Source organism: Micropterus dolomieu, linkage group LG16, assembly GCF_021292245.1.
Source record: "Micropterus dolomieu isolate WLL.071019.BEF.003 ecotype Adirondacks linkage group LG16, ASM2129224v1, whole genome shotgun sequence".
NCBI lineage: Eukaryota > Metazoa > Chordata > Actinopteri > Centrarchiformes > Centrarchidae > Micropterus > Micropterus dolomieu.
Genome location: NC_060165.1, coordinates 361,818 through 374,495, shown reverse-complemented (window position 1 = coordinate 374,495; position 12,678 = coordinate 361,818). Strand labels below are relative to the sequence as shown.

The 12,678-nt window shown below is 44.3% G+C and overlaps 1 protein-coding gene across 1 annotated transcript; it reads right to left on the bottom strand.

Annotated features, from left to right (window-relative positions):
* Positions 1-780: 780 nt before the first annotated feature.
* On the bottom strand, positions 781-12,409 carry LOC123985122 (zinc finger protein aebp2-like). Its single transcript, XM_046072504.1, has 8 exons — positions 11,770-12,409; positions 7,014-7,239; positions 5,427-5,534; positions 5,083-5,269; positions 4,564-4,688; positions 4,370-4,437; positions 1,334-1,447; positions 781-1,239 (listed from the first exon to the last, which is right to left on the bottom strand). The coding sequence occupies exons 1-8, from the start codon at positions 12,291-12,293 to the stop codon at positions 1,227-1,229; spliced, it is 1,365 nt and encodes a 454-aa protein (XP_045928460.1). The 5' UTR covers positions 12,294-12,409; the 3' UTR covers positions 781-1,226.
* Positions 12,410-12,678: the final 269 nt, after the last annotated feature.

Here is a 12,678-nt window from a genome sequence, read left to right as displayed (position 1 = left end):
AACTTTAACTTAGGTTCCCTTAACTGCCGAATCGGAAGCTAACTTAGTCTTCGTGTTTTTTCTCTACACATACTTCTATTATTCTTATATAACTTGCATTTGTTTATTCCATATTTTTAAATTTATCACCTTATCACCAAAGCAAATTCCTCGCATGTGTAAAATACTACTTTGCAATAAAGTTACTCCTGTTTGGTATATATGGATTGATAGGCATTAGACAGGGTTGCCCCACTTCCTCGTACCTCTTCCTTTTAGTAGCTCAATTGTTGGCCAACCATATTAAATCCAGTGCTGTGAAAGGTATCTCTCTTATAGGGAGAGAATTAATTATAACTCAGCTGGCAGATGACACCACATTATTCCTGTTTTCTAAGGCTGTACATAAGTGTGAACTTATGGCTATAAAAGAGTGCCCTAAACCAGCTCTTTGTAATATTCCAATAAAAAGTGAAATACTTTATTTAGGTATATTTATTACTAAGGACCAAGAGAGGAGAATGACCTTAAATTTTACTCGTCATACAAAAAACTCAAAAGAAATTTAACCAATGTTTAAGAGATCTCGTTAAGCGGTAGAGTATTAATTACTAAAGCAGAGGGACTCTTGCGATTATCATATGCTGCTTTGGCTCTGCATCTTAGCGAAAAACTAATAAGACAATTTAACTGGTATTTAGCGAGAGCAGCAAAACATGCTACCAAGACACAAGCACCGGAAACGGAAATGACAGTGCCGCACGTCAGCACGTCCAGTAGTCAAAAAAACTTCAGACTGAGTGGCGGTTGGAAAAGTTTAATGAGATCAAACCAGAGCAATGCCAGCTATATGCACATGACCAATATTATCAGTTTTTTAAAACATCTATTTAAAATGTTCAGCAGAAAAACATCTTTCTACAGTAAAAAATTCAAAGTATAAAAATATATTACAAATCTCAAGTATGTACAAAGACAGTTTCTCTCTACATGTGTCTGTCTACAGTTACACTTCTGTCAGTTTCAGTCTAGTTATGTTACCTAAAACAAGCAACATCTCAGTAAACTCAGCACCTAATGGAGAAAACAATTGAGGCCTCAGACAGTCCTGACAAATAAGTCAGTAATCCAGCATCCTCTGGGAGGGAGGGGAGGAGGAGAGGATGAGGAGACGAGGGGGAAAGGAGACAATCTCCTCCTCAGGATTGGATAAGCAGGAAGTGACGGTGGAGTGTCTCTGGAGGAGTTCAGAAGAACATCCTGTGGGAGTAAAAAGGTTCACATATGTTCTCACAAACATCCAACAATACCTGCGCGCGCACACACACACACACACACACACACACACACACACCTGTAGATGTTGGGGTCCAGGAGTACGGCCGTGTCTGTGGGCAGCTTGGATAGATGAACCACCTTGGTCTTCTGCTGCAGCCTGTCACTCTCATTCACCCACACATCTGGCAGTCTGACACACAGTAAAGAAAACAGGTTCACTTACTGGATTGAAGTGAACATCTGCACTGTGGATCAGTTTACTTCATCTGTCACATGTGAGCCCCACGATGGTAGAAAGTACACACCAAAGCATCTAAAGCAGAATTCCGTGGAAAATCAGGCATTATACCTGGCTGCTTATCTTTATTCACACGTGCACAGTGATGCCTGGTGGTAGGACTGTAACATTGCAAGCATACTTGACAAGCAACAGATTTGGAATGATTGATATTGAATGGGATGATTAACTACAGGCACTATGAGCCATAGCTTAGCCTAATACTTCAGTTTGTGTGCTCCGCTGGCTGTTCGGCTGGAAACAGCAGAAGCCAAAAGTCAGTGTGCCTCAGACTTCCTTTCGAACACCCCCATTAGAGAATGGAACAGCCCATAGGCTTACAAATGTGTGTAAATGTGCCAAATGAGACATGGTAATGTGTAGAGTATCTATCGATGTAATGTAACTGTTAACACACCACTTAATGTCGACTAAGCATTATTACCATTATTAGACTGCACTGATGTTTTCAAGAATGCTACCAACAATCTGGATGAGTTTACAGAGGCTGTGACGTCCTACATCAGCTTCTGTGAGGACACATGTATACCAACATGCACCAGGGTGAGTTATAACAATGACAAACCCTGGTTCACAGCCAAACTCAGACAGCTGAGGTTGGAAAAGGAGGAGGCATTTAGGAGTGGTGACAGGGCATGGTGCAGGGCGAGAAGCTAAACGACTGTACGCAGAGAGACTAAAGAACCAGTTCTCTGTAAACGACGCCACTTCTGTCTGGAGGGGGTTCAGACAGATCACAAACTATAAACCCAAAGTCCTCCACTCCATAAACGATTCTCGCTTGGCAAATGAGCTGAACGAGTTCTACCGCCGCTTTGAGAGTCAATCAGACACCATCCCTTGTGACTCCTCTGCTCAGCTTCAGCCTCAGTCCACCACTTCTTTCCCCCCCCTCCTCAGAGCTGGCCAGCTCCACCCCCTCCCCTCCTCTCTCCATCACAGAGAGTGAAGTCAACGGTCTTTTCAGGAGGCTGAAACCCCGCAAAGCTGCTGGGCCGGACTCTGTCTCCCCATCCACCCTGAAGCACTGTGCTGATCAGCTGTCTCCAGTGTTCAGACATTTTTAACACCTCACTGGAGACATCACATCACGGACGACACCACCCTCATTGGGCTCATCTCTGGTGGGGATGAGTCCGCCTACAGGTGGGAGATCGACCATCTGGTGACCTGGTGCAGTCAGAACAGTCTGGAGCTCAATGCTCAGAAGACAGTGGAGATGGTCGTGGACTTCAGAAATAGCACAGCCCCACCATCCCCCATCATTCTGTGTGACTCCCCAGTAACCACTGTGGACTCCTTCCGCTTTCTGGGTAGCATCGGGAAGAAACTTTCTCCCAGGACCTCAAGTCGGAACTGAACATCACCTCCCTCACCAAAAAGGCCCAGCACAGGATGTACTTCCTGCCGCAGCTGAATAAGTTCAGCCTGCCAAAGACAATGATGGTGCACTTCTACACCGCGATCATTGAGTCCATCCTCACCTCCTCCATCACCATCTGGTGGCATCATTCACTCTGCAGGGAAGGTGACTGGCTGCAATCTTCCTTCTCTTCTGGACCTGTACTCCTCGAGGACTCTGACACGAGCAGGAAAGATTGCAGCTGACCCCTCCCACCCCGGACACAAACTGTTTCAGACTCTCCCCTCTGGCAGGAGGCTGCGGTCCATCAGGATCAAAACCTCTCGCCACAAAAACAGTTTCTTCCCGTCTGCAACTAGCTTCATTAACAAGGCCCGGGTCCCCCACTGACACTCCCCCTTGCAAATGATACAAATGTCTCTGCACATGTAAATACTGTTTCATCTGTGTCGTACACAGACCTGGCACGTCGCACATATTTGTTGTTGTATATTTTTATGTTGTCAGTTTATATATTTATATGTACACAATATTCTCTTCCGTTGCATTCCATATTTATATATTTCTGCATTTATTTATGTTGACTGTATGTTTGTCTACGTGTAGCACCTTATCACCACAGAAAATTCCTCTTATGTGTAAACACTACTTGGCAATAAAGAGCCGCATGTTATGAATGACTAAGAGGTAGGAACTAAAGAGGAGAGTCTTGTGCAGCAATATTACAAGAGGATTACAGTGAGACTTCCAGAGTGCACAGTGTAGGATACTGTGCTGTTAGCTGCTTTTGATCAGGGAAAAACCCTCAACTCATGCAGAATTTTTAAGCAATAGCTCCCGACAGGCCGTGGTATACGCTTATTATATCACAGTTAAGGGGTTCTGTAATTTGTATCATCTAATCTAACTTGCCAATAATCATTGTTCAACAGTTGAAAGTTTGCTGTAGCATGTCGGACTTTTTAATGTCCCGCCCCATCCAGGCTGTGATTGGTTGGTTGGCGAAAATTGACAAGCACATATGGGTTTTATGAAAAGTTGAACATGTTAAACGACAAAAGGCTCTGATACAGCTAACGGTGTGGACTGGATAATGACACCTTTTCTGTTTCATTAAATCGCACCCTTTCTGCGGTTATGTAATCGCACATGATAACATCGCAGTTGCGATAAGATTAATCGTGCAGCCCTAGCTGCGGGTGTGATCAAATTAGAATTGAGGTAAAAACAGTTGTGAATTATATTATTGGTCAGTATCTGATTCTAATCCAACACAGTAGTGACTGCCAATAATATAATTCACAACTGTTTTTACCTTGCATTTACATGTTCATTTGGAACTGACTTATTAACTAATAACTGAACCCAGTCCCATCTGAACTGTTATTTTGTTTTACTGCCAAAAGAGGGTGAGGGGTCTGATGAGAGGAAGAGACAAGAGCAGGACTTACATGTCTTCAGGTGTCCAGTGCAACAAAACCTTCACTTTCCCAGAGTCCTCTTTCCTCCTGGCTATTACCTGAACACACACAAACACTCAGGCATCAAAGAAGATAATCTGCTGCACAGAACGACATGTCACTTCCTGCGCTGGCTAAAGTGTGTGTGTGTGTGGGTGTGTGTGTGTGTGTGTGTGTGTGCCCACCGTGCTGTGGAAGACAACACTGTGTCCGTTTCCCAGGCTCTCGATATGTGTTGCCAGGTTGAGGCAGATAGCTCGATGGCGGATTGCGTCCATGGTCTGAGCATCAAAGAAGTCATGAGGTCGGGCTGGAAATCAAAAGTTATTAAATGTGTATGCAACTGAGGGACCATTTTGTCTTTCACTGTAAATGAGAAATGGACTGTAATCAAAGTGCTAGACTACACGTCAAACACACACACAGGATCAGTAGACGACTGCTCCATCTCCTGAGCATGGAGATCTATTTGTCTCAATATTATTTGTGTGTATGTTTTAACAATAGTTGAAAATATGTTATTATATATGTTTGTGGATTTGTATTTTACACACAGAGTTTGGAAACTTTACACCAGTCTGAATGAAAGTCAATTTGTATCACTCGCCCATTTGAAATATCACGCAACAGCCTGCTTATGTCATTTCCATGTTTTAAAAGTAAGAGCATACAGTCTTATGAGGTAAAGTAATCAGTGAACATACGGAGGGAGCGTCTGTGTTTGTTCTTCAGTTTCCTTCTCTTGTTGAGGCCGGCCTTAGACGGAGACTCCTCCTTCACTTTGCCCTGATTGGACATTTTGGATGAACTCTGTGAGCTGAAGTGAGTGGGCACGTGGCGGGCCAGCCCCCCCTGAGAGGCAAACGTGGCGTTGCAGCCTCCCACCACACACTGGAGGAATACGATGATGATTTACAGTGTCAGTGAAGCTGGATGATGCAGAGTGACTGCAGGTACTCAGACAGAGGGGAGAAGTCACCACTGACTGATGGGAATATAGTGAACTGGAGATTCATTGGATGAAATGAGTGCATGTGTGTGTGGTTACCTTGAATGGCTTGTCCCCGCTGTGGGTCAGCATGTGTCTCTGCAGCCAGCTCTGACTGGTGGACGGTGTGTTGTACACCTTGCAGCCCTTCCACAGACACACAAACACCTGTGTGGATCACACAATCAAGCGCACACTGATAACTAAGTGACTGCTTGTGAGAGTACTCTGTCAAAAAGAATTCACTCAGAGAGACAGAATATTGCCATATACTCTATCACTGACAGAATTCATATTGACAATCAGCAATCTTCTGCAACTTCAAGTAAGTCACATGCAACACTGTCAGTGACCACATGTAGACCACCTGTCCAGTACGGATGTGCATGCAGTGTGCACATTAATTAGCTATTAGGTGCGTTTGACTTCATGTGGCACTATCATAGACAACATATTACTGGACCAGGCCACCCCGCAGGTTTCAATGGAGAGCAATGAAGCCACTTTTGGACCAATAAAATACTATTACGGGGCTACTTCCTGTTGGCACAAGTGACTACTGCGCATGCAGTGCAAGTGTGGTTTAATGACGTAGAGCAAAAGCATAAACACCGTAGTTCTGGCAGCTGCATGGCTGCACAAATAAAAAAGTCCTCTGGCTCAGTGTGTTTGATTTCGCAGGGTTTTGACGTCATTATTGGGCCTACATGGAACCTTCCTTGCAGGCTTTGGTCGGAGTCACGGTTCAATCTCTGGCTTACCCCCCTTAGCGCAATGCAGCAGTGACGTAACATGATGCATGCTGGACATAAGGCATACTGGTTAGAAATTGTATCTGAAATTTGCCAGCGCTGCAAAACATCACCATGTCACATGACATTAAAACCTCGCGGGAGCAAGGCGGCTGCAGTCGCAGAGTCCGGCGGCCAGTTGCTTTTCTCCGGCTGCAAAAAGTAGATTTTTTAAAATGCCATGCTCCTGCAGGTATGTGTCCAACTTGATGGCGCCATTTTTCTACCCTGAAAAAAGGTCAAAAGCCTTTATCTGCTTTCACATGAAAAGTCTCTGTTCTGTCTCCACACCCATAGAAATGCATCATCTGGGAGTTCTGTATATTAAATGTTATTGCGATCAAGTTGTTTTTAACTGCCCTGTGCTGATTACAACACAGTGGCACCATGCCAGATAATGCTGCAACTATAGCTACAAATTATGGAAATCCACAAAGTGCAATGCTTTCTAGCAAACCAGGAAGACACTGTCAGAGTCACGGGCTGGAGGCAGGACGGAATGAGAAAAGATCTGTCTCAGTACAGAAAGAGAAAAGTGAATTCAGTGGCAGTGATGACAGAGAGCAGGAGGGGACTGAAGACAAGCCCATACTCATCTCCCTCTGCTGACCACATGTTGCCTATGATTAACAGTTTTGTTGTCCGTTGACTGAGAAGAGGAAGAAGAAGACATTAACTGACTGTTCACATGTTCCACAATCAGCCTGGTGTGGACTTTTTCCATGTAAATACTGCTTTAAAAATGAGCTGGCTTAGTGTGGAAGCCTTTACTCTCCTAAATAAAACCCAACTACATGAACACAAACTTGAAAGCGACACACACATTCACACAGTAACCTGACCGTGAGACACTGACCCCTCCTCTCTGTCCGTCCACATGTGTGGCTCTGATGTGTTCAGCCAGGTCGGGGCTGCTGAGAAACAGAAGCTGGCAGTGATCCCAGCAGCACGTGTAGCTCAGAGACTTGCCCCCTGCTGGCGCGGAGCCGCTCCCCGCCGCCGCACCGCCACCGTTGAGCATGGCCGGGGTGGAGCGACCGCTGGACGCCGTGCTCTCCATGTCCATCAGGGTGCTGCCAATACTGGAGAACACACAGGCACAACAGAAAGCCATTAGAAAATGAACCTACATGACAGGACATTCAGTGTAAGCAGGATCCACTGTCTCAGACAGCAGGAAGAACAGATCAGATGACGGTTTTGGTTGAGCAGGGTGGGCCTGGGGCTGCTTTTCAGGATGTCTCTTATTAAAAATGCTGTTCCTGTTTTCTACTTCACAAAAAGCAGTTGGAGGGTTTGTAGGTTATGGGACAAAGGGACATGTTTGTAAGATCACTGAGTCTTCCATGTTGTCTTGCTGGATAGTTTAACAAAACACAGAGGCATCAATCAGATGAAATATTTGAATCAGTCCTAACTATCCTGCAGCAGAATTGTCTGATACAAAACACATCACCTGGAATTCTACACACACCAGAGAAACATTGGCGCGCAACAAAGGTGATTCAAACAGAAGACGACGACCTCACCTGTGTTAGGGATGCAGCGATTACCGGATTGCACTATAAACCGGGCTTTAAAATGTCTCGGTTAATTAATCGTAAAGGCTCCGCTACTCCGAGTGTTTCTGTTGCATGGAACAAAACTGTGGCAACTTGCATAAAACAAAATCAAAGTTACAGTAGCGGTGCACCAGCGTAAGTGTCGTACTTATCAGAGGCTGGCTAAACTATGAAGCTTTATTTCCACCAGAGAAACTGCTGAAGCCGGCAGTGTGGGAGCATTTCGGGTAGGCTACACTAAGACTGACCAGGGCGTTACTGAAGATGACGGATCACCTGTTGAAAAACTTGCCGTTACATTAAACTTGATGCAGCACCTGTGAGATAACCACACAGCTTTGCACGTCCAAGTAAAGGTAGGTGAAATACATTATATTGAATAAGGTAACAAGTTGGTACGGAATTATATATAAACGTGTCACTTACAATCGATGCCGTAGCGGTGAGAGTCAAGCTTTCAGTGCAATGTAAACAAACAAAGCCAGTGTAAACTATCAGACATACCGCAACGACAGCCCCGCTGCGCTATGAGGCCCATTATTTTCAATGGCTTGGTTTGTTGCTGCGTCAAGCAACGTGCACCGCACGTGAGCTCGCCCGCATGCCGCGGTCAAAGCAGTAGAACTTCAGTGCTGAGCAGCTTCCACGCAGTGCAAATTGCTTCTTTTCTGAAAGGGTCTTTATGGAAGACAGAATGTAGTCCTCTCAAGACCTTCAGTCCCTGAACATTTAATGTTACATCCTGTTGCCTCCTCCTGTCTGTGGTGAGAAAAGGTTGCCAGATGTAAAACACTAACATACATCAGGAGCTTGTACACTTTCAGGACTATCAATTACCACCACTACCAATTAACTGAATTTCAGTTAACACTGCACTCAATTTCTTTCTCTCATTTTCACTAAAACATATGTATGGATGAGAGTTGATGACAGTAACAGTTCAGTTTATTCTCCTTTGTAACCATTTCCCCTGGGGGATAAAAGTTAATATTCCTTTTACATTAATAATACTTACATATTATAGAAATATAATTGTTAATGTCATTAAATGTTAAAAATCAACATTTTTAACATTTAATGACATTACTAGTGTTGTGAAATTAATTAATGCATAATAATTGTAATAATCGTGAAACTGACAATAATCCTACCAACAAAATCTGTAATCGTTGCATCCCTAGTTGTGATGGAACATTGGATTTCAGACTAGTCTGGTAATAGTGTCTGGGTTCTTTATGATCAGAAATGTTTGCCAGGCCCAAATATCGTCCAGTATTAACTTACTGCAGAGGCATCAGTAAAACAAACTACAGTGAAGAAAAGTGGAAGACGTGTGAGGTTACTGAGAATAGAAAGTATCCACCAGAGAGCACTGACATACATTTATACTGGCTGCTATATCTGTTAGCCGTTTTTCAAAATGATTTATCATCAGCATTATTGGTGTAGTCCTCAAACATACAGCACTGGTCGAGATATAGTGATGAATTGAGCTGCAACTACATTATTGATGAATCTGATGATTTTTCGATTGTTTGATCTACGAAATTCAAATAAATCGAGACAAATACCAATGATCACAGATTTCACAGCTTGCACAGTGTGTGTAGCCAGCAGACCATCTGCTCTGATCACTGGCCATACTTGCTCTGTGGGGCCATTTCTACAAGTTCAACAGGAGTACCATCACCTGTGAAACACACACACACTTTCTCTCCCAGCTGCCACTCTGCTCTGTGTGGGAAAAAAAGCTTACAGTGAAGTTTTACAGCTGCCACAACAGCACAATGACAAAAAGTGGACAAGCAGCCAAGTGGGCATTCAAGCAGGCAGCGGATTATATTTTCTACTTTGTCTCTGTGAGCCACTTGACAGTAACAACGGGTTCAAAGGCTCCTTTAAATCCTAAACTAATGTGTGGCTGTCTGATGACAAAGTGGACAGTACAGCTCATCTATCATCATAATTCAGCACAGTGAAGCCCTTACAAGAAGGGAACATTATGTCAAAGTCATAGCGCCACCTACTGGCAAAAGGACATGTTTTATACTTTCACGTACACCTCCTAGCAGGTTGACCGGATCCATCTCAGAAAAGCCTTGAGACTTTGAAGATGCTGCATGGTTTTCATCAGACGGAGCTGGTGCGGCCATCGAGGCATTATGTGCCGTTCAACAGGAAGGAAGCTAACTGACTTGGTGTGTAAACAGTGAAGCTCACTTTCAAGAATTTATAACCTTCATGTCTGAATAAAAATTGTCTCTGAAATGCCCCATTTACGATAAGTGTCCGATATCCTCGACAGGACAGCTGATGCCATGTCCTGGTTTCAGGAACAGTAACTACGCTGGCATAGGTTATTTTAGGTAAACTAAAATGTTGGAGATTAGCAAACAGGTACATTACATCATTAATTGGTATCCAAGTTACAACAGTTAAAGTGGTTTCGGCATCATTTGATAACTTTAAAGTACTCGCATTCTTACTTCCCTCTAACGCATCTTCTTACAGTATTACGTTATTATTATTACAACTTGTTGGTGTTCTAACTGGATGAAATGCATACATATTAAGTGCTTTCATAGCAGTCACCTTACACCAAAGTCTACTAGTGTCACCACTGTTTGCATATATGGTCATGATGCTGAAGGCCTAATACTGCCATGACACACAGAGGTGTCTCGGAGTCCCTTTATCACAGGAGGTGTAGTAATGCCAATAACTCACTTTATTTGACTTGCCTATTAAAGTGAGCGAGAGAGAATCCAACAAGTCCTCATGAGCCACATTGAAACTTGAAATCAATGTGTTTGAATGTGCAGGCCTTTAATGTGCTGGTGGAGTATTCCTGAGGTCACCAAAACTACATCGATAACAATTTCTAAATTAAGAGACTTTTTTAATTTATTACACCCCTGAACAAATATAATCAAAGAAAAATGATTTCACATTGTTATCGTCATATTTTATATGGGTTTTCAGTTTTGGGCAAACCTTAAAATGTCATCCTGTACCAGAGATGAGGGACGCTTCTGCTTTTTGACATGCCTAAAGACGACAGCAGAAACATTTGAAGTTGACTGGACTAAAAGTTCTCCCTCACAATTTCAGATTTACATCTATCAGATTCCACATAGGCCATGTATGAGTGTAGACCCACTACAGGAATTTTTATATTTAATCACTTTCTGGAATTAAAATATATTAACAAATACTGCACTGCTGGCATTAACAGCATTATGCAGCAACCAACCTATTAAAACATAATGAAATATATCATCAAGCAGGGGGCGTCTAAGCCTGCTTCAGAATAAAGGCCTGCTGCCTTTGAGAAGTAAAGGCCTCTGCCACTATTTGAGAATCTACCATACATCGTCTTCTTTGTCCTCACAAACAAATCAGTCACACTATGCTGTTTTTCACCAGCACCTATGATCATCTCTGAAATTGGTCAGTAACCCTGAAGTTTCCATCTGTAGATCAAGAACCTGTTGCTGGTCACCAGATGTGCTAGACACAGGTAACTGCTGAGTTCATTTAAACCTGATCAATAATTATCCAGCAGCCAGGACACAGTCGACTCGAGTCGAGTCACTTATCCTTCCAACTAACGTTACACACCGCGATACACCGCGGTGACTGAAGGAGAGCGACAGCCATGTGCTGCTCAGGTTCGAGCTCCATAACTCACATCACTGCTGATACCGAGCCTCTGGGCCGGCTCCTGTTAGCTTAGTAGAACGTTTCCCGAACCTACAGAGGAACGTTCCGGTAACTTTGCCCATATGTTTTATTTTCTCCAGAAACGAACATTACAAACTTTCCCGAATGTTCGCTTGAACAGTCAGCGAACGTTCCACCTCACCAGAACTGAACCCGGTTCTGCTGGGTTTCCCGCAGGCGAAATCATTTCACCTGTATGCAAACGGTTGGTAGCGAACTGTTAACCAGCGAACCTGCATCGTGACGTGACCTCACACCACCTCCTGCTTGTACTAACGTTCCGCACAGGGCCTCCTCACACAGCGTACTAACGTTACTTCTACAGACCTGTCTTCTGAATCCATCCGGCTGAGCGGCTCTCCGTCCGACGAGGTCACTTCCACGCTGGCCCGTCTCTTGGTGCCGTGCTCGGCTTTCTCCGCGGTCTTTGTGCGGTCTTTGTGCGGTGAGGAGGACACGTTCTCCCCCTCTCTTTGTTCTTGTTTCAGCACCCGGGAGCCCTCTTGCGCGGAATCAATGCTACTCGCCAGACTCCCCTGAACGGGACTTTTCTCCGGTTCAGAGAGTTTGCGGCCGGGTTCCCCCTTATCGTTGTCTATTTTTTCGGTCGGCAACGCTGTTTCTATGTCGGCGTCGGGACCGGGAGACGGGTTGTCTCCGCGCTCCACCGCCGTACCACGACCACTGTTCGCGTCCATTCCTGCTCTGTTCTCGTTGTTGTCGCCCGGTTCCTGTTTGGGGTCCGGCACGGCCTGTACCTCCTTGCCGGTTTCTGCTGTTTCACCGGTGCCGTTTTGATCCGATGTCGGCAGAGAATCTTGGTCGGCCCCTTCGCTCGTTATTTGAGGCATGTCGAACAGCACGGAGAGCTCTTTTTCTGCCGTTCCAGTTGAAAAGTTGCCTCCAGGCTGCCCGTCTTCCTCCACTCACTCTGCACTTCAAGCCTAAAGCGCAGCAGGGGGTTTGGATGACGTAGGGACTCCGTATGCCAAAGCTTGTCTCTTGTAAAGATGTCTCACTCAGTCCTTAAAAATGCACCCGGAAATAACTTTGATATTAATGTTGAGTAAGCGCGTTTGGAAACAGCAGTGTCTGCCGAATTGTTCCTTGTACTTTACTTTTCATTACTGATTATTATGTTTTTGAGACTGACCAGCAGAAGATAGTCTGACGCCACAGTGTCATTTGTTCATATGTTTACACAAAGTAAATAACTATTTGCTAATTAATATCTAC

Coding starts and splice junctions, on each gene's coding strand:
- LOC123985122 (XM_046072504.1), bottom strand. CDS start 12,293: ATGCCTCAAATAACGAGCGAAGGGGCCGACCAAGATTCTCTGCCGACA. Junction 5,535..7,013: donor TGGACGGACAGAGAGGAGGG/GTCAGTGTCTCA, acceptor TGATCCACACAG/GTGTTTGTGTGTCTGTGGAA. Junction 4,689..5,082: donor CAAACACAGACGCTCCCTCC/GTATGTTCACTG, acceptor TTTGATTTCCAG/CCCGACCTCATGACTTCTTT.